Below are 20957 nucleotides of genomic sequence, written 5' to 3'. Positions count from 1 at the left end.
CACACACACACACACACAGTGATTTTACTAGTAGACAAAAAAAAAAAGTACAATTCTTCAGGATATCATTGCGATTGAAGAACTTCTTTTAATTTATTTTTCACTTACAGAAACTCTCGGGTATCTTTTGTTTCGTGTGGAGTCGTTGTTGTTGTTGTTTTTTTCTTTTTTTAAACGCGTGGCATTGAAACAGCTGAATGGCTGTTGTGCAAACTCACAGGAAAAGATACTTCATGATGCTTTTTAATACGGTCCAGAAGGGAAGCGTTTTGTCGAGGCCGGAATCTCTTCATGTTCCAGTCCACGGAGGATCCGCTTTAAAGTGACGGATGACTCACCCGAGAGAGGTCGTAAAACAGTTCGCCTTCACATCACATTATCTTTCTTTATTAGGTTTATACTACGTGTCCGTTATCGTCAAAAAAGGACCTGCATAGGCCACAGCAAAGGAACTCCTCAGGTGTAACGACGCGGTTGAAAACACAAATTAAGAAATTTCCTTTACACTTAATGGCTTGTCGTCGAGTGAGCCACAATCTTCACATCTCAGCGCTTTCCCATCAGATCAGATGTTTGAAGATGGTGTTTTTCTTGTTATGCGGGAGGCAACATGGTGTAGTTGTGATTTATTTTTTTTTTTTTCTGTTGTGTCTCCGTCATCGGGGGTTTTCGTGGCAGGTCTTCATCGCCGCCCCGTCGTCCCGGCGGCGCTGCTGCGGTTGAGGTTGCGGCTGAGCTGAGGGAAGTGGACGGTGGGCGTCCGGGACGTCGGGCCGTAGAGGCCGAGGTTGCGGGCCGCCGCCGACTTCCTGGGCTGCTTCACGCACGGGAACGGGGAGAAGACCTGCTGCTTGGAGGCGGCGGCGGAGGCGGCCGACGGGAACGCCGGGGTCGACGGGGAGGAGGAGACGGAGGAGAGCGACGGGGTGGAGGGGGAGCAGGTTTTGTAAAAGGTGGCGGATGAGAGAGCGGACAGGCCGTTGAATGATGAAGAGGACGGGAGGCGGCACGTGGGGGTCGGTGTAGGAGAGGATGAGGAGGCTGATACAGGAAGCGGAGAGGGAGAGGAGCGGTGAGGAAAGTGTCTCTCCGAACCCGAGGAGTCGGACTCCTTGTGTCTGCCGCAGGGCGGCGGAGGAGGCAGCAGAGGGACCTGAGGTGCAGGTTTACACTCTGGTTCTACTTCGGGTTGCGACTCTGGCGCCGAGTTGTCGGGTGAAGTCGGGTTGGATCCGTCCTCCAGGTCCAAGGAGTCCAGCTGCACCACCGCCTCCGCAACTTCTGCTTCTTTTGTCACCTCTGAACCCTGCCGAGCGTCTCCACATCCCAGCCCTGAAACGGAGGAGTTAGGAGACGGAGGCACGGAGGAGTCACTCCCCTCTTTCTGCTCATCATCCCTCTTATTTTCCTCCTCATCCTCCAGCCTTGGTAATTCTCCCTCTTCCTCCTCCTCCTCTTGTCTTTCCTCCGAGTCTCCAAAGCCCAGCTGCGCTCGAGCCCTGGCGATGTTCCTGCGATGCTGCCGGACGTGAGCGCGCCACGGCGACCCGGCGCCTCCTCCTGCGGAGCTCCCTGGAGATCCGGTGCTGTTGGTGGAGGAGCAGCGCTGCCTGGATGGGGAGCCCTGACTCTGGGAGAGAGAAGTGGGTCGAGCCCCCGGGAGCGTGGAGGTGCTTGTGGATCCGGGTCTGCAGCCGCGGGGTTTCCGATCCAGGAGGAGGTGGTTGATGACTGAGCTGGTTGGGTTGAGTTGGGAGGCCAGGACGCGGGTGGCGGGACACTTGTCTGGAGGGTGGAGGGCGGAGGTGCAGACACAAAAAAAACATATTAAAACAGACCTATAATGGAGGCGACATTCAGGTTGAGAGCTGATAACATCCGAGTCTAGAATAAAAGAGATGTTTGAAACAGTTGTTTCGTGAGCGCAGGTGAATTTGAACACACAATTTATTTACTTTTAATTAATACTTTGACCGGAAAAACGTTTTTGTTTGTTTGCCTAACTAACCAACAAACTTTAACATTGCAATTCATCTTGAAGGTCTTTACACACTGGGGGCTGTTTTTTTTTTTCATTTATCAATATATTCTTCTGAATGGTTGTTTTTGTCATATGCTTTTACACAAGACGTGAATATGTTAGGTGGTCAAAAAGTGACAGTTTGTTTTTGTATTTTTTTGGAAGGAGGTCAATATTTCTGAGCTTTCACACCGCAAACGACAGCATCAACCAATCAGATTGTGTAGACGTGGAACGGATGTCACATCTGATAACAAAACCAGGTTGTCAGAATAGTGAGTAGTTTCTGTAGTTTACCTTTGGTTGTAGTAGAGTCGGTAGTGAGCAGCAGGTTTGGCCAAATTACTAAAAATCTCCTTAATTCACTTTAACCATCAAATAACGTGTATTCTACTGAAATTATTCATCTTTACTTCCATTGATTCATATTCTTTAGATGAACTGATAGTATCATCATCACATTAATCACAAAAGTGATCTTTGTCCGTCTGATCCTGCGGCTCAAGAAGCCGAGTCTCATTTATAAAGACGGATCTGCAGTGTGAGCCGTCAGCCACCAGGGGGCGCCAAACCAGCTTCTCTGCAGCTCAAATCCATCGAGCCTCAAACAGACGGAGACGCACAGCATGTCAGACTGCAGTGCATCAGGACTGCTCTCATATTATATAATATGTACAGTAGTTTGGCCTTTTCCCCAATGCAAGTGAAGCATGTTAATATGAAGAGGACTTTGTAAAAGCTGATTAATTCGCTTTGGGGAGTTTGTTTATGCGAGTGATGATTAGAACTAGACGCCGACTGTGCGCACAGATGTTTGTAGCTGCATGGGGAAGCGGGGGGCGGGGGGGGAGACAACATCAAATCTGGCTGTAATACGGTTACACAAGACGGCACAAAACCGTGTGTTCGCATGAGAGCGTACCACAGTTCGTTCATCAAGGTTAGTAGGAGAGAAAAAAAAAAAAAAAAAAAACTTCGACGAGCAGCCAAAGAAACAAGAATCATGAAAAATAAGAGTTTAAAGGAAACATCTGTCACTACCGAACATGCTGATGCTCTATACATTCAAAGTAGAGCGTCTTTTGTCATGATTATCTCTGAAACATGATGAAAATGTAGATGTTGTGTGGTTTTCTGGTATTTAAGTTGTAAAATAGGATTTATCCGTGTGAGTAGTGACAGGTGTCTCCTAGTAACATTTCGAAGAAACTGCAGCTGCTTCATTGGCTCTAATTCTGTTATAAAGCACCTGCAGCCAACAAGAAACCCGTCACCAGTTGTCCCGTCCAAACAAACTGCTTTCTGATAAAAATTTAAAAAAAAATTAAAGAAAAAGAAGAATTAAATTAAAGCACCTATTTAAAAAAAAATGCTCTCAAGATGCATCTGTCAGAGAACCAGCGGATCTTTATGTGTAATGATGCGTTCAGGCAGCTGGGAAATGGGAAAGTTTCCCACTTCCCAGTTGCTCATGAACGCACCGTTATACTGTAAATGTCAGCTTGCTAAACACTGCAGCCACTTTTGCTTCATAAAATCAATCATTTATTTTAGCTTTTTTTTGTTGTTTTTTTATCATTTTGAGAGCATGATCTGTATTTAAGCTGAAAAGACTAAAAACCTTGATATTTAGTTTTGTTTGTAGTTTAAAAAAAAATCTGTAAAGCGTTCAATGTTTTTGAGGCAGCAGTTCTCTCGGCAGATTTCCAATGTTTGTTTTTGTCCCCTTGCGGGTTTCCAACAGAATATCAAGCCCTTAAATAAGCATGAGCAAGTGTCATTTCTCTCTCTACAATGTCAGCTCTGAATATATATTAGCTGTGTGAGGTTAAACAATAGGAAAATCTTATTTTTCTTTATTGCCAAGTTATTTTCTTATTTTAGCCTTAAAAGTGCAGAAATTCTGTTGGAAATCTGCCTCGCGAACCCACGATATGCTTTAATTAAAAACACCAAGGAATCATTAAAGACCCTGAAATGAGCCCCAGAGCAGCCGGCGTCAAGACGGCCGGCCGGCCAGCGTGACACCAGTACCGTCAGCGTGGTGGTCGGTACCGTCGCTCTGTTTGTTGGAACCTTCCTGAGGAACCCCTGGACTCGTGGTCACTTCAGGTTCGGGTCCTACGAGTCACACGGCATCGTCAAACATCCGGCTCTGTGCTGAGTGTGCGTTTCATTTTCTTTGTTCTGATGTGCGGCTTTTTTTTTTTTTTTTTTTTTTTTTATCAGTTTTTACGTGTGTTTCTTAAAGAATGTTCAGAGATTCACTCACAAAAGAAGATGCTACACAGGAAAGAGAAAGTTTAAGCATTTTTCTGCGTTCAGGATAATCAGTTGAACTCCTAAAGACACACAAGCCAGTGTGCTTTGAAATCATCTCTATCACGGGTTTAAACAAGAAAGGTTTATGAATGTCAATATCTCTATTTTAAATCAAATATTTTGTTCTAAAATGTGAATTGGATATTTCACCTTAAAAAAAAAGCTGGTAAATCTTTTCTAAATGGCATTTTGTGATGACATTGAAGTCATTCTCTGCCGACATTCATGTAAAAAAAAAGACAGAAAAAAACCCGCTGATATACTGTAAAATGGAAAAGATGACCTTAACCTCTGTGATTCTTGTCATTATTTTCCCTCCCACCTGTGCGGATGTAGAGCTGCATGGCCTGCTGCTGCTGCCGCCTCTTGATGCGAGTGTACTGCTTCTTCAGGGCGTAGATGTCGGTGCTCATCCTCTCCATCATCATGCTGTTGATGGCCGCCTGGTGCTCCGCCCTCGCACCTCCTCCCCCTCCCCCTCCTCCTCCTCCACTCCCTCCAGCTCCCACCGCTCCCGGACTCAGCTCTGCGATGTTCCCCTGCTCCCCTCGATGGTCTGCAGGTAAGAAAACAACACACAGGAATCACACCAGGTGAAATTTTGAGTGTTTTGTTTTTTGTTTTGTTTTTTTTGCAACAAGTTTTTTTTTTTACGTCCACTTGTTTTGATTCCTTTCATGGCTGCGTGCTGTGAGACAGAGTTTAACCCACAGATGAAATCGAAAGATTCGAGTGATTAAACTCAAAGGCTCTGGTTCAAAAAGCAAAATACACAAATCAGGCAAAATCCAATGTGGCTCCTCTTTTTAAGCTCCTTTTCTTCCTTATTTGATCGCCGAGTTCTGCTTTAATCGAGATCAGCTGACGATTCAGGACATTAAACGAAGTACCAGAAAAATTAAAAAAATAAAAAGCCTCTTGTATGTAAATGTACACGATGGTAATGCACTCAGTCCAAAGCTCCGGTTTCAGACGACGGCAGCCTTTGAAGTGCATTTTGTTGCGATTTTTGTTTTGCGTTCATTTCTTTTTCTCTTTACTGAATAAAAAAAGCATGTTGGAAGTTGTTTTCTTGCCTGAATCCATCCCAGCAGCACACAATGTAAACTCTCCCCGTAGGGGCCTGAGTTTGTTCGCTGCTGCCTCAGAGCGATTGCACTCCTGATTTATTGATGCTCTCTTCCTCTAAAAATAATGAGCCGCGTTTCCTCTTTCTGAAGCAGGTCAGGTCAGACGCGCTGAGATCTTCTTTACGAGGTTAAATGAAGTCCTCCGTACTGGGAAGTCGCTTTTAAAACTGCTGCTTCAGATCTTAATGTTTTTTACCTAAATCCCTCCGGGTTGTTTGGAGAGGTTTTTTTTTTAGTCGAAAAAAAGCGGTTCGTCTGGATCCACTTGGCTCCTGACTGTAAACCCTCTGCGGGTTAACGTTTTTAATCCTGGTTTTTGTGTGTGTGTGTGTGTGTGTGTGTGTGTGTGTGTGTGTGTGTGTGTGTGTGTGTGCGCACCGACCTTTGAGGTGTCTCTGGTATCTCTGCAGCTCGGGGGCCAGCAGGCCTCCCAGGGGCCCCAGACAGCCGAGCGCCGTCACCACGGCGTCTTCGTCGTCCATGTCGGCATCATCATCGCTCTCCCAGCCGCCCAGACCACCGCTGGAGGAAGATTATCATCATCGTCGTCATCATCATCACTACCACTATTCCATGTTCTCGTCATCACCATATCACACATGAATTTGTAATCTGCACAGTTTTGAGCCCGTCAGAGGAATTACAAGTTGGTATTGTATTTGTACACGATTTCAAACAAACAACAGATACGCTAAAATTATATTTTGGACTGTAGTTAAAGACACCATGTTCAGTTTTCTTGGTTTAAAGGTCCCATGTTGTAAAAATCAAGATTTCCTTTTTTTGTTTTTTGATTATAAAGCAGCTCCAAGTGCTAAATAAATAATGTGAATGAATTTAATCTTATGATGGATATTGGGACCTCAAATAAAACATCAGAAAAACCGTTTGTTTTGAACAGATATGTTCCGTCGAAGGATAAGTTAACGGTCAGAAAACACCACCGGGTATCTTTACGGGCAGTGAAAGTGTGAGAAATGTGGAGTGTTTTTTTTGTGTTTTTTTTTTTTTTTTTTTTTACGCAACACGATTGAATTTCTAAGAATAGAACGAACCTCCCGTTGGATCTGACGGAGGTCGGGAACGGAGTGATGTTGTAGGTGTACTTCTCTCTCAGCTCGGCCAGCTGGGGGAAGGGAAACACCGCCATGGAGTAAACCTCCTGACGGACGGACGGAGAGAGAGAGAGTGAGACGGGTTACCACGACGATTTTAAAACCGCCCACGTAAAAAGGTTTAAAAGGTGAGCGTCCTCCACCTGCATGAGGTCGGCGGCGTCGATGAGGTTTCGCTCCAGCATCTCCTGCGCGAGGCAACCCATCGTGCTGTAAAAGTCGTCGGCCGTCTGGCAGTACTCGATCCTCCTGGGCGGAGAGATGCGGAAATAAATACACACAATATGACTGGAAATGAAATGGAGATCCCAGATAGACACACAGACCACCGCTTTTACTCATTTTCACTGAATGATCCACCATGTTTATGTGTTATTATTAGCAGGAGAGGCGTTCACGATCGCGGGATTTTAAAACCCGATGTCAAATTCTCTGATTAAGAAGTTGAATGACGAGTTAACGAACGTTTTCAGTACCAATCTTAACGGTTTTTAAGTGCTTAAAGAACAAACTGAGAAAAATATTTCTTCTTTCAACACACACAAAACTTAATATTCTCCTAGTTTACTAATAGCTGTTAGTTCAAGCCAATAATCAACTAGTTCTCGCACGTTTTATGATGCATCAGGAAAGGTTCGAGGGCTAATGAAGAATATAACAAGTGACATTGTTAACACTGAGCTACATCACAGAAAAATACTAAACTCTGACAATAAGCTTTTTAAAATATTACTTTTACAACAAAGTTAGCCACCTCAGCAGGGCCTTTATTTACTTTTCTTTCACAATTGTAAAAGCCTGCTTCTACAATAAACTGAGGAAATTATTTCTTCTTAATGTGGGCCCCATCTAAAGAGGTTACTTCCTGTTAAAAGAGATACCCCCCCCGCCGTCGCTCATCTCCGTGACACCGCTAGTTGCAAGTCGCCCCGAGATGACTTGTGCCTCGATTTTGTCACTTTATACAAGTAAAAACTGAAATTGCGCTCACTCTCCCAGCCTCTCCCAGATGGCGAGAGCGACGCGGAACAGGACCTCCGACCCCTCGAAGAAAACCGAGTCCCAGATCTTGAGCACGGTGGGCGCCGGCAGGCAGGTGGCGAACATGGTGAGAAACCACTGCATGGTGAAGACGTTGGTCAGCGGAGGCTCGTAGCTACCTGAAGGAAAGACGACCACGACATCCGGCAAACACTCCCAGATTATTCACAGAGACATAAACAAAGGTTGCTTTGATGTGAATTAACAGCGTCGGGCAGGTTTGCGTGCAGTTGGCACCACATATTTGCACGAGGAAGCGTTTTTATTTTCTAACACTGATGCAAACACGCTGAACTGTACCTCCCGCCTCCCGGTTGGCTGCTTTCTGCAGGTGGTGGAGGTGCTGCGAGAGTCGGGGCAGCTTCAGACGCAGCAGATCTCTGAACACGGCCATGTCCACTGAACAAAACAGAGACGGTGGAGAGTCAGAGATTGAACGTGACGGAGGGCCGACGGCATCGATCCATCACGTCCGGTCGGGGCGTTTTAATTAACACTGTAAATGATAAACGAGCTTTTACACGTCAGATCCTGACACCTTTTCAGACCGCCGCTGCGACATCCGTTCATCTTTTTAGTTCATTAATCCCAAAAAATGATTTTACTTATTAGCCTAGAAAAATGCCCTCTGAGCCCAAGTTAATATATTTTGATTGCTTCTTTATTGGAGTCCTTCCATCTTTAAACCAGGGAACTGCACCTCCTCAGTGTCCTGATACCAAATAGAAATACTTTTAGGGAGCAAGAAAAGTGTGTGTGTGTGTGTGTGTGTGTGTGTGTGTGTGTGTGTGTGTGTGTGTTTACCTGACAACGCACGCAGGTTGTTGGCAAAATAACTGTCAGGCAGCACTTTGTCAATCAGATAAATCATCACCTGAACACAGAAAAGCGGATTTTGAGCAAAGGGAATAAAGAATTATACTGTCACCTCGTGTGTGTGTGTGTGTGCGTGCGTGTGTGTGTGTGTGTGTGTGTGTGTGTGTGTGTGTGTGTGTGTGTACCTTAAGCGCATCGCTCTCGTTGCCCTCGGTAACCTCCAGTATGAGAGCAGCCAGTACGTTGAACCCCTGGCAGTAGCCCACCGCTTTATTCCAGCGGGCGTACGCCAGCAGCACCCTCTTCAGCACCACCCGGTCCTGCTCCCCCTCCTGGCCGCAGTAAGAACTGCAGCCCGTCCGGTGGAGATCCTGGTGGCCGAGATTATTTAATCGCAGGTCAGCGCGTTTACAGGATAAATTAATTATCATTTCATGCAGTCGGGATGGGGAGAGAGACACACACACACACACACACACACACACACACACACACACACACAGAGAGAGAGGGCGAGAGAGCGAGAGAGAGAGAGAGAGAAGCAGATGATTAGATTTTGCTCTGTTGAATCTCTGAGTCACGGAGAGAAAGAAAGGAGCTGCAGTGTTTCCATGATGCAGTCGTCCTCATCAGTGACGCACACTCATAAGCAAACACTGCTCTTCCAGTCACTTCAGCTTCCAGGCGACATACTGTTTTTTTGTTGCAGGGTATTCTCATATAAACTCGTGGGGGAAAAAAAAGAAAGATGTATTTTTGTGTCATTATTTCCTGAAGATAAAATAGCTCACCAGAGTTCACCAGGTTCAGACTATTGTGTGAAAAAGCTTGTGTATCTTTAGCTGAAATCAAACCTGCTTGTTCTCGTACTGATGACGCACTGATGAGGCCAGCGAGATCAATATTTATGGACCATTTAAGACGATAAAAATTGGAGTCCTCCCTCATCTCATAACAACAAAATATCTGGTGGAACAATCTTATTCAAGGTTTATTTTGTGGTTTTTTTCTGGCACTTTAGTACAAATCTTAATGTTTAATTTAGTAAATGGAGATGTGAAGTCATCCAGTATGTACTGCTGAACATGTGTGATGGTAATTATAAGCTCAGGTGCCAATTTATAAAAGGTACACCTACAGCAGCTCCATTTAATGCAGTCTGACAACATACCCGCAAAAAATCCTCTTCTTAACATTCAGTTTATGTTCAAATCTTTTTACAGAGACGTTGATTTAACTCTGTCGTCACTGTGGAGGCTGCTGAAGGGTTGTACTGCTTCACTTTGGATCGATTTTAGATCCTTTGAATCCTAAATGCTGCCAAAGATATTGTTCTTTTGGAAAATGTGCACAAAACTGAACAAAAATGATTTAAGAGTAAAAATATGGGAAATGAGCTGTATATTTGCAAACAATGCCAACTAATTGAGCTGCAGTATGAACACTGTGCTGAAATACAGTAACAACACGATTCAGAGACCTTGAACACTCTCTGCAAGATGCCTCACGGTTTATTTTAATCTACAATCAGAGACACGCTCATGGTTCAACACTCAGCACAATGCTGCTGACTCAGGACACGCAAATACAAACACTCACAAAAAAAAACAAAAAAAACACACCACCCGGTTACCTTGACGATCTGGATGCCGAGGGAGTCATCGTCTGGGTTGCTGCGCTCGTTGAAGGCGAAGCGGAGCGTCTTGTCCCAGTCGATGGAGATGCTGTGGAGGTACTGGTCCGCCAGCGTCAGCCAAACCTGCGCGGGGAACCACGGCAACGGACACACAAAGAACCAGGTGATGCGGTGAGGTTTCAGGAAGGCAAAAATCCAGATTTTCATTTCCCGTCCCCACTGAGGGAACCTAAACAAACATTTAAACTGTAAATATTCTCTGACTCATTTCGTTTTGCAAGTTCAAGCAAAAAAGACGAGATTTTTCATCGTTCATCTCCTCTGGAAAGATGAAAGTAATCACTTCCGTTTGCTCGCTCTCTCTCATCCCAGGAGATGACGCTGTGATGTGAGATGAATTGAGCGCTGCAGACAAAAGTGCCTCTGCGTACTGTTCTTTCAGGGCCGCACCGTTTCCCTCACAGGCTGACGACAACAAAGACAACATGCTTTTTTCTGGTAATGGGACCGCTGGGTCGTCACTTCTTTCACTTAATGGGTTCAAAACAAACACTATTAGAGAGGAGAGATGCCGAACATCTTGTTTAATAAAGCGTCTTTTCATAGAGGGGATGTTTCTGACCCGAAACAGAAGTCGCACCTAAAAGCTTGGCGCTAATATTTCATCGTTTCCAACAAAGGTGGATAAATAATAAATAAAGCGTCCCGACAATTAGTACTTAATTAAAGCTGCGTACCCTCCTCCTCCACTCCTTTGGTATCCCGGTCGGAAGCCTTGCCACAGCTTTCAGGGCATCATACCACTGTTAGAAAGTAAAACAATACAGTTTAATTCACCTCCCACTGAGGCCATGTTTATCCGAAATGCAACTTCAGATCAACAATAAAAGCAGGAAGAAAAACAACAGTTTTAAGGAATATGTGTAGTCAAACTGAACATATGGGTCTGTGGTATATTGTTCATGCCTCACCTGCTGGAAGCCGTTCTTCCCCAGCGATGGCTCGATGGTGAACTTCAGCCGTGTGTCAACTCCTACGAACAAACAGAGACACGTGGTTTTTTTAACTTTTGTTTTAAAGGGACACTGAAATTGTTGCTTAATCGATCAAAAGAAAATAAATCTACGGCTATTTTGATAATCGATTTATTGTCTTGAGAAGAAAGACGGTTCAGTTCTCGGACTCCAGCTCCTTAAATCTGAATATGTTTTGTTTCCTTTTGTCATCCATGATAATAAACTGATAATATTTTTGGTTTTTTGGACCACATTAAAGCTTGTTAAACAGATAATTGTGTTTCTACATAAAAATTTTTTTTAAAAAGCATCTTTAACACAAAAACCCGAAGACAGAAGGAAGTTTATGATCCCTAAATGATGACGCATCATTTTCTGGAGCTGCAGCGTTTTAAATCCGACAAACCAAATAACTTGCAAAGCTTCAAAAAAAGAATACGCGAGTCTTTGCGTGCTTATATAAGAAAGAAACAGGGGATTTGAGGTTGTAGTTTTGATCAGTTTTTTGGGGGATTTGTTATTTTTTTTTTGGGGGGGGGGACAATTTGACGCCACATGATGAAGTCGCTGTCCATTTCCTGGTAGTGCTGAATCTCAATCTGCGCCTCGCTGGACGGATGGACGCCGCGTTAAAACCTCTTTGCACGAGCACGCACACACACACACACACACAAACGTGTCCAAAGAACATTTAGTGCAGTGGGCTAAAACTAAAACCCCTCCCGGAAATGAAAAATGTTGATCTGAAAGTTTAAGAGCCAGAGTCCCGACGCGCCTCGGCTCTGAGCCGCCAGCTCCCTCCGGCTGCGGCCATTTCTCTCCCCGCCTCCATCCTCCAGCGTCTCCGGAGGATCTGTAGCTCCGTCACACGGCAGCTGATCACACTACAGGATATGTTATCTGTCTGATAACGTCGCTAACAAGAAGACACGAGGGTTATTTTTTTGTTTTTAACCTGCTTGGTCGGTCTCTGTCGCTTCGTCCTGCGCCATTCTGGTTTCCTCTCGGGAGCTTCTGAGGAGGATTAACGCGGAAAAAAAAAAAAAAAACCTCCTACTTCCCGGTTACAGATTAGTGCAGCACGGCCGACACAACACGTGGATTCAGTTTAGGACGGCTACATCAGCGGGGATCCAGAGGTTAAAAATTCATCAGTTTAATTTCTCCAGAGTGGAAATGAATCAAAATAGACCCAGCTAGAGAAAGTAGGGAGATGAAGGGAGGGAGGGAAGGAAGGAAGGAAGGAAGGAAGTATGACATGCTGGAAAAGTGAAAAGGACACGGATGATACGTCACACTGTAATAAATTATCATAAAGTCTGAAGTTTATTGTGACCCAGCTGAGTCTTTTGGGCGCACATGCGCACAAGTGCCGTCAGTGAGTCTCCGGTTCGGTTCCCCGGGTGGCCGGACCTTTACTGCATGTCATTCCTCAGCTCTCTTTCCAAAACATTTCCTGTCCGTCTGCTCCCACCCAATGACGATTAAACGCTAAACGAAAGGTCTTTGAGCTTAGAGGTCCTAAACTGTAATAAGTCAATTAAATTCCAGCTTTTATTGGGATGTTATGAAGCACTTAAAAAGCAGATTTTCAGTGTTCAAACAGCTCATTGTGGACTTGAGGAGTTGATGGATATCTGTGATACTTTTTGAATTGTTAAAACACCGCCGTAAGAACAAGAATGGAGTAAAATGTCAGAAAAATATGCAGTATGATGTGACATTTAGCCTATATGCACTAATATGAGTTATCGAAAGCGCTGCATGCGTTTATATTCATGCACTCAGTAAAATATCTCTCAAACAGACAACATGACCTCGAAATCAAAACATCCCAAAACACCACGGCAATGAAAACAGACAAAGAAGTTCATGTGTGTCTGATGGCAAAAAAAAATCTGGGATATCCACCGATCAATAGTTCTTTAGATTTTGTAAACATTCAGACTGCAGAGAGACATATGGTTATTTTTTTCTGAATACATATCTGGTGTATCAAGAGTGTCCATCCACAAATGTCCTAGAAAAAAATGAGCAGTCAGAAATGAAGACTAATCTCTCCTCAGTTATTCGATTATAAGAAACCAAACCTGCACCTCCATACATCCTGCATGATGTCATAATTTCATTGTAAACTCACTAAAATCAGATTGAGTCTGTTGAAAATGAGCCGATCTGACACCTGAGCGGTCTCTATGGAAAACAAATTATCGTTTTATATGAAACATTCATGAAAATGTTTGTAATATAGCAAAAGCCTAGTTGGTGGGTTTATACTGAGTATGTACAGGTTATATTGGACCATCTCTAGTTAACATGGTATTGAGACCGAGGTGGATATTAAAACACAATTTTGATAATTCAAATTAAGCTCATTTTAAACAGTGGAATTTGCTTAAATATGACAATTACTGGTGAACTGTAGATGCACACAGCTGCAGCATAAAAATAAGACATTATTGTAAATAAGCACAGGGCAGTGAATAAAAGGAACATTTAGGTTCTGCAGCCACATGATGTGCAAAATTTGCACCAATAAAAAATTACGTCTCCATATCATTTAGCATGCTGCACATCACTGCTGCTATTCTGTCTCCGGATATTGTTTGAAAATCAAACGCAGAGCCTTTTTTTTTTTTTTTTTTTTTTTACCCCCTCCGTGTTTGTGGTGTCCCATCCGGACATGTAGGGAGCTGACCTGGCTCTAAGGTGCACAGCAGCCGGGGTGCACTCCTGGAGATCCCGTTCCGCTTCTTCAGGACGTTGCTGATGATGTTGCCGACCCCTCCGGATCCCTGCTGCCGCTGCTTCGCGCCCGCCCTCGGCCTCCTGCCGGCGGCGGGGAGCCGCTCCTGCCTCATCCCGGAATTTAGAGCGTTTAGCCGGCTCAAATCACCTCATCGTCTTTTACCAAAAATAAATAAAAAAAATACAAAATCCTCCTTTTAACGGCTTTGTTGGAGAGCAGGAAGACGTCCGAGCCGTTCCTCCCAAAACGCTCAGTATTATTAATTGATTACGGTGATGCTCCAGATCTCTTCCGGTGATGCTTTGTGGTTCCGACTTCCACCCGAAAGAAACGACACAGTCTGTCTTCCGCTTATTCGTTCAGGGTGGTGAGGGGGGGAAAAAAAGGTCCATGAAATCGAGCTCTAAACGGATCACGCGACACGTAAAAAAAAAAAAAATTATAAATATCGGGAGCGTTAAAGAGAAATAGCAGATGAGGAAGTAACGGTGTCTGTCGGTGCTGCACAGCTCCTCATCCTCCTCCGGTTTGGCGTCACCGGGAGGAGGTGCAGGGATGGAGGGATGCGGTAGGATTGGGGATACACGTGGGGATGGGGGGAGGGGGGCATAAAAAAGATGAGGTAATGGTGGAGGAGAGAGCGAGAAGAGGGAGGTGGACTTTTAGTCTCCTACAAGCTGTTGGCTAATGCAGCAATCACAACTTGTACAAACCGTGAATATGACAACTATTAAATATCAGACTGACTGAACCGACTTTCACGTTTAGATTCAATGTCTGCAAGAAATATGCAGGAAAAAAACCCAGCAGATGAAGCAAGTTGGAGCCTCCTGCAGGTAAGATTTTATTTATTTCTAACATGCGTGTTATACACCCACCGGCCCGCTAGAGGGCGCGCGGCCCTTTGGGACGCCTGGTGTAGCTTCAGCGTGTGAAGGACACGCACTTTCAACTGTGACGGGTCACCTGAGGAGGGGTCACGTGAGCAAGTAGAAAGGCTGTGAAGAGCTCTGAGCTGCGAGTCCTAAACGACCACGCAGGAGGTCGGCGGTTCGAGTCCGGGAGAAGATTTGTTTTTGTGTGGTTGCGTGTTTTTTGGTTTTTTTTTTCCTGATACCAACCACGGTTTTTTTTTTTTTTTTTTGTGTGTTTTTGTCCTCCTAAACCCACAGATTGTATATAAAAGTGGACGTAGCTTCCGGGTCTGACGAGGAAAGAAGATGAAAAAGTGCCCTAAAGTGCAATACCACCGAGGGGCCACCAGGGGGCCGGCTCCGAGCTGCTATTATTTCAACAGACAGAGGTCAACAAAAGAGATTGATTAATGCCCCATTTATAGGTTTATTAAAAAAGTGACTTGAATAAACACGACACTCAGACAAATTATTATTATTATTATCATCACGACAACGTCAGACAACATGAGCCACATTAAATAACAAGTAACGCTCAATGAGAGACAATTATATCACGAGTCGCTATTTTTTTTGTGAAGTCATAATCTATATATAAAAACATTAACGCCACTTGACGTAATAAAAAGTAATAAAATATTGATGTAAGTTTATTGTTGACCATATTGTCCGTCATTAAGCCGAGCGGATCCCGCAACAGCGCAGCAGTTAGTGTTTGTGGCTGTGGACCCACTGTTGTCCAATTTCCATCTGAGTTTTGTGATTTAATATAGTCGGGATATTTGATTTCATTTATTTAAAATGAGGTTTAAGCCCTAATCTCTTCCCTGGAAAAACAACCAGAGGTTACTACAGAAGGTCTCTTACATAAAAGAACATTCGATTGAAGTGTTTTCGGGGCAGTTTTGAACTCAAACCTTCCTGCCAACAGTCTTGAGCTTCGGGTTGAAGTCACAGTTTATTATGTAAATGTGAGACGCTAATTTTCATACTACGTGTGATATGACGATTAAGGAGAAGGTGCAAGTACCTTGCATATATAATCCCCCGCAAGGTGGCATTTCCTGTTTGTTTGTTTTTTTGTGCTTTGAAGCTACTTTAAAAAAAATATTTTGTGATGTTTGCCTGATCATATCAAAGATTGGCAGAAAAAAAACACGAAAAGTGTAAAACTTTTAACATGTTTCTTTTTTTTTTTGCATTCAGGCACTGACGAAGGGTTTTAAAAGTAAATCTCAATAGGGCAATATTTTTGTCAGGAGAAATCCTCCTCGTGATGTTTGACGTGTTGTAGCGTCCGTGTGAAAGTGTCCGGTATGAAACGAAGAGAGGAACCGTGCGCGACTTACGTCGTTTCTGCGAGACGGCCTGAAGGCACGCGGTGATGATGTCATAGTTCTTCTGCAGTTTGTGGCAGAGTCGGTCGCGTCTCCTCAGCTGGCGGATCAGCTTGGCCGACTGCAGGCCGTTCCGGTACTTCACCTCCTGGATGATCGAACGCAGCTCCTCCGGGGCTGAAGAAGTAGAAACACAATCAAACAAACAAACAAACATCAGTCAGCTTTTTCTCTCCGGTTGGGAGGAGAATTTCGAAATTTCACATAGCTCGAAAGTCTCATGTCAGACTTTCCCATCGGCACTTAAACACATCTCACAGTCCTGGGCTCACAGGTTTGATTTTATTAATATGATTATCAAGATGATTACACAACGTGTGCCACATTATATGTCTTTTTTTTTTTTTTCAATGAAAGTGGATCCCTTGATGAAAGTGGAATGTTTTGTGTGAAGCTCATATCATTTATTAAACCGTTTTTCTCCAGATGTTTCTGTTTTCCACACCTTTCTCAGAATTATGACTCGGCTGTTTTTAGCTCCTTAAAACTTGACGCACATTTCGAACTGTCATGCGACGCCTGCACTCCGCTGATAGATCAGATTATCATTAGTCTGTTTTCCAAGCTGCAGGCAAAAGAGGAAATGAAAACCAGAACGCCACACAAGCACACGGCCGCCTGCCGTTTATGGAAACATAACCTTTCAAGTCAAAGTGACACAGATACGAGACACAAAGAGACAGATGTCAGCTTTGTTTCGTTGTTTTTCTTCTACATAAAATAAATGCTTGATCCTGTGAATTAAAGGCCACCTTAACCGATAAACGAATGATTCAAACCTTCAAGCTAAAGGACAGAAACACAGTGAAAACCCCCAAGCATGCAACAACAACAAAAAAAAAACAATAACAGAAACAACTTTTCACAGCAAATGAGGCTGTTATCGTGTCTTCTGAACCAATCAGAAAGAAATTAATTAGTATATTAGTTAATCATCAGGACCGTCAAAATAAAATACTAAATGTTTGCTCAAAAGTGTGTGTTTGCTGTTTTTTTTTTAAATTTTATTTTATCATCATATTATCAAATACCAAAAAATAAGCAATCTGCAAACCTACTTTTGTGTTTGTCATTAATTTACCTTCTTTAAAAGCAAAAGCAGATGAACTAATACTTAAAACCGTCATTGGCTGCTGTTTAGACACCATATAAATCAAATTTTCACCTCGATTTACACCCAAAATTCCTCAAATGCTCGCTTAATTACATCACTTAATAAACCCCGCTGTGTCAATACATTTTTACGTTTACCAAAAGGGATTTACATCTTCACCACAGACCACTGAAGCCCCTCACCGAGCCCGTCAGAGAAGACGTTCATTCCCCTGTTTTGGCTGTTCTCGGAGGCGTTATCGGAGCGCTTCCTCTTCCTCCGGCATTGTTTAACTCCACCGAGGCAAGAGGGCAAACAGTGAACTCGCAGTGTTTACCGTAGGAGTCGCACTTTAACAGGAGGGGAAACAATGCATGCCGTTCAAGACTCCGAGGCAACTGCGCAGGAAACACAGAGGGGCAGCAAAAAGCAGCTGTCGACACGACTCGTCATCCTCTCGTCTCTCTGTGTGCGTGTTTTGTGGGCGTAAACGTCTGCAGACTTGGAGAAAGAAGCCGTTATGGCTGATCTCGGTGAACCCTCACGGACAAAACCAGCTGCACATCAAGATAAACATTCTTTGTTTGCGGACTCTTTTTGAATGAAGTACGGATCATATAAAACGCCGTTCACAAAGTTTAGAGAACAAAGTCTGCTGAGTCTGAGATGATCAAATGTCCCCCCCTCTGTCTCTTCCACTATGGATTAAATATAAATTAAAAAAAAGACTAAGTGTGGTTGGCTCATACGTAGTGGTGAATTAAAAGATGGATAATTTATGACCGCCACCAGGATATCCATAAAAAACAGCCTCCAAACTGACCTTATGAAGGCGATCATGTGTCAGCCAGACACAGCCGGCGCACATTAAATACACAACATGAAAACGTGGTGTTTCCTTGCATCACTTACAGCAGTTCCTGGTGCTGAATATTGTCTTATTTATATCAATGGAAACCACATAGCGAGGTTTATCATGGTTTAATTTAGGGAAAAGAGAGTGAAAACTGTGCAGTTTCAAGATCATATTCAGTATTTGGAGGGAAATGTGAGGGCAGTTCATCCTTTATATTTTCATTACTCTTCACATTTGTGAAAGTCCAACATATTTTTGAGATCCCTGAAGCGTCTGGTCTCTTTCTATGGGATCATACCAGAACTGAAGAAGCCTTTCCTTTTTAGATGAAACAGTACTTTAAGAAAATTCAAGCAAGTCCCGCGGCCTTCGGATAACACTTAAATAAATCATACGACTCTTTGCAGCCTGACGCCCTGATACCAATATCATCACATCAATTTTATATCCAAATGCCAGTCCTAAAATCGGATGATGAAACATCTGACAAAGAAATGAAGATCTACACGTGGAAGTAGTTTCAATGCTCGTGCCAACATTTACAGCTGACAACTTATTACATTTACATCAGTATAATTTTTACGCCTCTTTAAAACATACTCTCCACTACTTTTATGTGCCAGTTTTAGATGAATATTTGACACTACTGGATTATGTTAGAAGCTTTTTGAAATCCAACACGTTCAACATGAAACCAGTGGTTCCCAAACCTTTTTTTTTTATCCTACTGGAAGCAGTGTGTATTCAGCGTCACATTTCCAATGTTCAAAAGGATCAAACCTCTCACCAAAAAAAAAAAAAAAGACAGAAAATCCCCAAAAACTGGAAACACATATTTTTGGATCAAGACTTTGTGAACATCTCAGTGAGAGATTCCCTGGGTATTAAAAAAAAATACATAAAGTAGTTTAAACTAGCTCCACCTGCAGCTTTTCTGGTAGTTTTATTGAAGTAAAGGACCTGAACACTTCCTCCACCTGGTCAGGTAAGTCACAGTCTGGACTTTTGTGGAGTTTTTGTCCCCACCTGTCGAGGCCATCAGCAGCTGTCAACACCCCCGCACACACACACACACACACACACAGATATCCATCCCTCACGCCCCCTCACCTTTCTGGGCCAGGTAGTTCATCTGGTGCCTCCTGGTGTGCCTCTCCTGGAGCTCCTGGAGGAAGCTGGACCCGGAGGTACTGCGGCCCAGGAAAGCATCCGACCCGGACGCCTCGGTGGAGCTGTCCCAGCTGTCCACGTTCCTCCTGCTGCCCCCGCTGTACGTCTCATAAAGCTCCACCAGAAGACAGTCCACGATGGAGGTCCTCGGAGCTTTGACTCCGTCCCCCAGGGACTCGCAGTCACTGTCACCGGCCGCGCTGGTCCTTCGGGTGGCGGTGACGGTGCCAGGCGGAGCTCCGTGCCCGACGGAGACCTCCTGCTGTCCCGGAGGTGATGATGTGTCACTTGGTGACTCGGCGGGGATCGTCCATTGCTGAAAGCCGGAGAAGTCTTCCAGGAGGGAGGCGGCGGCGGCGGCGGAGTTGGCGCCGCTCTCGTCTCCGGAGAACACGCCACCGTCGCAAATGTCAACTTCCAGAAGATCACTCCCGTTAAATTTCAGATCCGACGCCATTTTTTTATGAACGGAAAACCAGCCAATTTAACTCAGATTGTTTTTCTGTGTGTCGGACGTCATTTTTCTCAACAACATAGTTGAAGTTGAAAAGTTTTCTGAGCGTTTCGAGGAGGATAGAGTTCCTGGAGCATTCCATTTCTCACCTCGGAGAGGTGGAGATACGTCTGGCAGATTTTACTTTTCTTCCTGAATGTTGCGGACTGAAACTCCCCGACCCCCCCTTCTTCAAGACGACACAATGGACCAGCCCACTTCGATGAACTTCTCAACGGCTGCCAAACTTTTTTTTCCGGTCGCGCGACAGGTGCTGCAGGTGCCTCGAGCAGGCTGCTACGTTGACCAATCAGAGAGGAGCCGAAAGTATCTCGTCCAATCAGCTTTCATCTAATGCAGACTACATTATAAATAACAATTAAACAATTAACAATTGTTAAAAAAATAACAATTAAACAATTTTTTATTATTATTATTAAGTTAAATGACAAAAATAAAAAATGTGGGCAGCTCTTTGATATTTGAAAAAAAAAAAAAAAAGTATGTTACTTTAGCTATTTATGGCATTAAACATTAAACATTAAACTAATACAAAGCTCAGAATGGGTTTTAACTTTAAAAAAAAAAAACATCGTCACACTTGTTAATATATTTTTCATTGTAGTGCCTTAATAATTACCCACAAAGGGATTTGAACACCCAACAGAAAGAAAGAAAGAAAGAAAGAAAGAAAGAAAGAAAGAAAGAAAGAAAGAAAGAAAGAAAGAAAGAGAGAAAGATTAGACAACAAATGAAAGAACAACGTAAAGACTGATATCTGTAAGGCCATGATTGTTTTATTATAGATTATATAATTATAATATAACATAATTATAAAATAATCATATTAGTATACAATTTATTGGACAACAGTGATAACTTGTCATATTGTATAATGCTCTAGATAATCAGAATACAAGTTGTTGTTGTTTTTAAATAGTCTACACAAAGTTAGCTCTTGATGTCCACAGTGCCCATGTTGAACTGAAATAATATGAATTTTCCATTTTATTTCTAAACTTATTATTTATTGTAACTACATGTTGTCATTGTGAAGCTTTTTTTTATTATTATTATTATTAAGTTAAATGACAAAAATAAAAAATGTGGGCAGCTCTTTGATATTTGAAAAAAAAAAAAGTATGTTACTTTAGCTATTTATGGCATTTATTTGATCATTTTATTATAA

General features: G+C 43.4%; 1 protein-coding gene across 3 annotated transcripts; it reads right to left on the bottom strand.

Moving 5' to 3' along the window:
• Positions 1 to 65: 65 nt before the first annotated feature.
• tbc1d30 (TBC1 domain family, member 30) lies at positions 66 to 19887 on the bottom strand. 3 transcript variants are annotated; one of them, XM_069139832.1, is made up of 14 exons: positions 19216 to 19887; positions 16109 to 16273; positions 11052 to 11113; positions 10818 to 10883; positions 10078 to 10203; positions 8630 to 8815; positions 8433 to 8502; positions 7929 to 8027; positions 7579 to 7747; positions 6731 to 6836; positions 6528 to 6634; positions 5855 to 5994; positions 4665 to 4898; positions 66 to 1785 (listed from the first exon to the last, which is right to left on the bottom strand). In XM_069139832.1, the coding sequence occupies exons 1-14, from the start codon at positions 19730 to 19732 to the stop codon at positions 683 to 685; spliced, it is 3150 nt and encodes a 1049-aa protein (XP_068995933.1). In that variant the 5' UTR covers positions 19733 to 19887; the 3' UTR covers positions 66 to 682. The 3 variants fall into 3 exon arrangements, with proteins under 3 accessions (XP_068995933.1, XP_068995934.1, XP_068995935.1); XM_069139833.1 differs by lacking the exon at positions 19216 to 19887 and adding an exon at positions 17453 to 17554; XM_069139834.1 differs by lacking the exons at positions 16109 to 16273; positions 19216 to 19887 and adding an exon at positions 13795 to 15241.
• Positions 19888 to 20957: the final 1070 nt, after the last annotated feature.

The sequence above is a fragment of the Embiotoca jacksoni genome, unplaced genomic scaffold, assembly GCF_022577435.1.
Source record: "Embiotoca jacksoni isolate LCO1_2020_lvr unplaced genomic scaffold, fEmbJac1.0.p SCAF_86, whole genome shotgun sequence".
NCBI classification, from domain to species: Eukaryota; Metazoa; Chordata; class Actinopteri; family Embiotocidae; genus Embiotoca; species Embiotoca jacksoni.
Note: the sequence above shows the minus strand (reverse complement) of the source record. Positions and strands in the feature narration are given on the sequence as shown.

Excerpts from the sequence above, each read along its gene's own strand:
- tbc1d30 (XM_069139832.1), bottom strand. The coding sequence starts at position 19,732 with ATGGCGTCGGATCTGAAATTTAACGGGAGTGATCTTCTGGAAGTTGAC. Across the intron at positions 6,837-7,578 it reads ATCTGGGAGAGGCTGGGAGA|GAGGATCGAGTACTGCCAGA; the intron begins GTGAGCGCAATT and ends CTCTCCGCCCAG. Across the intron at positions 6,635-6,730 it reads ACGCCGCCGACCTCATGCAG|GAGGTTTACTCCATGGCGGT; the intron begins GTGGAGGACGCT and ends TCCGTCCGTCAG.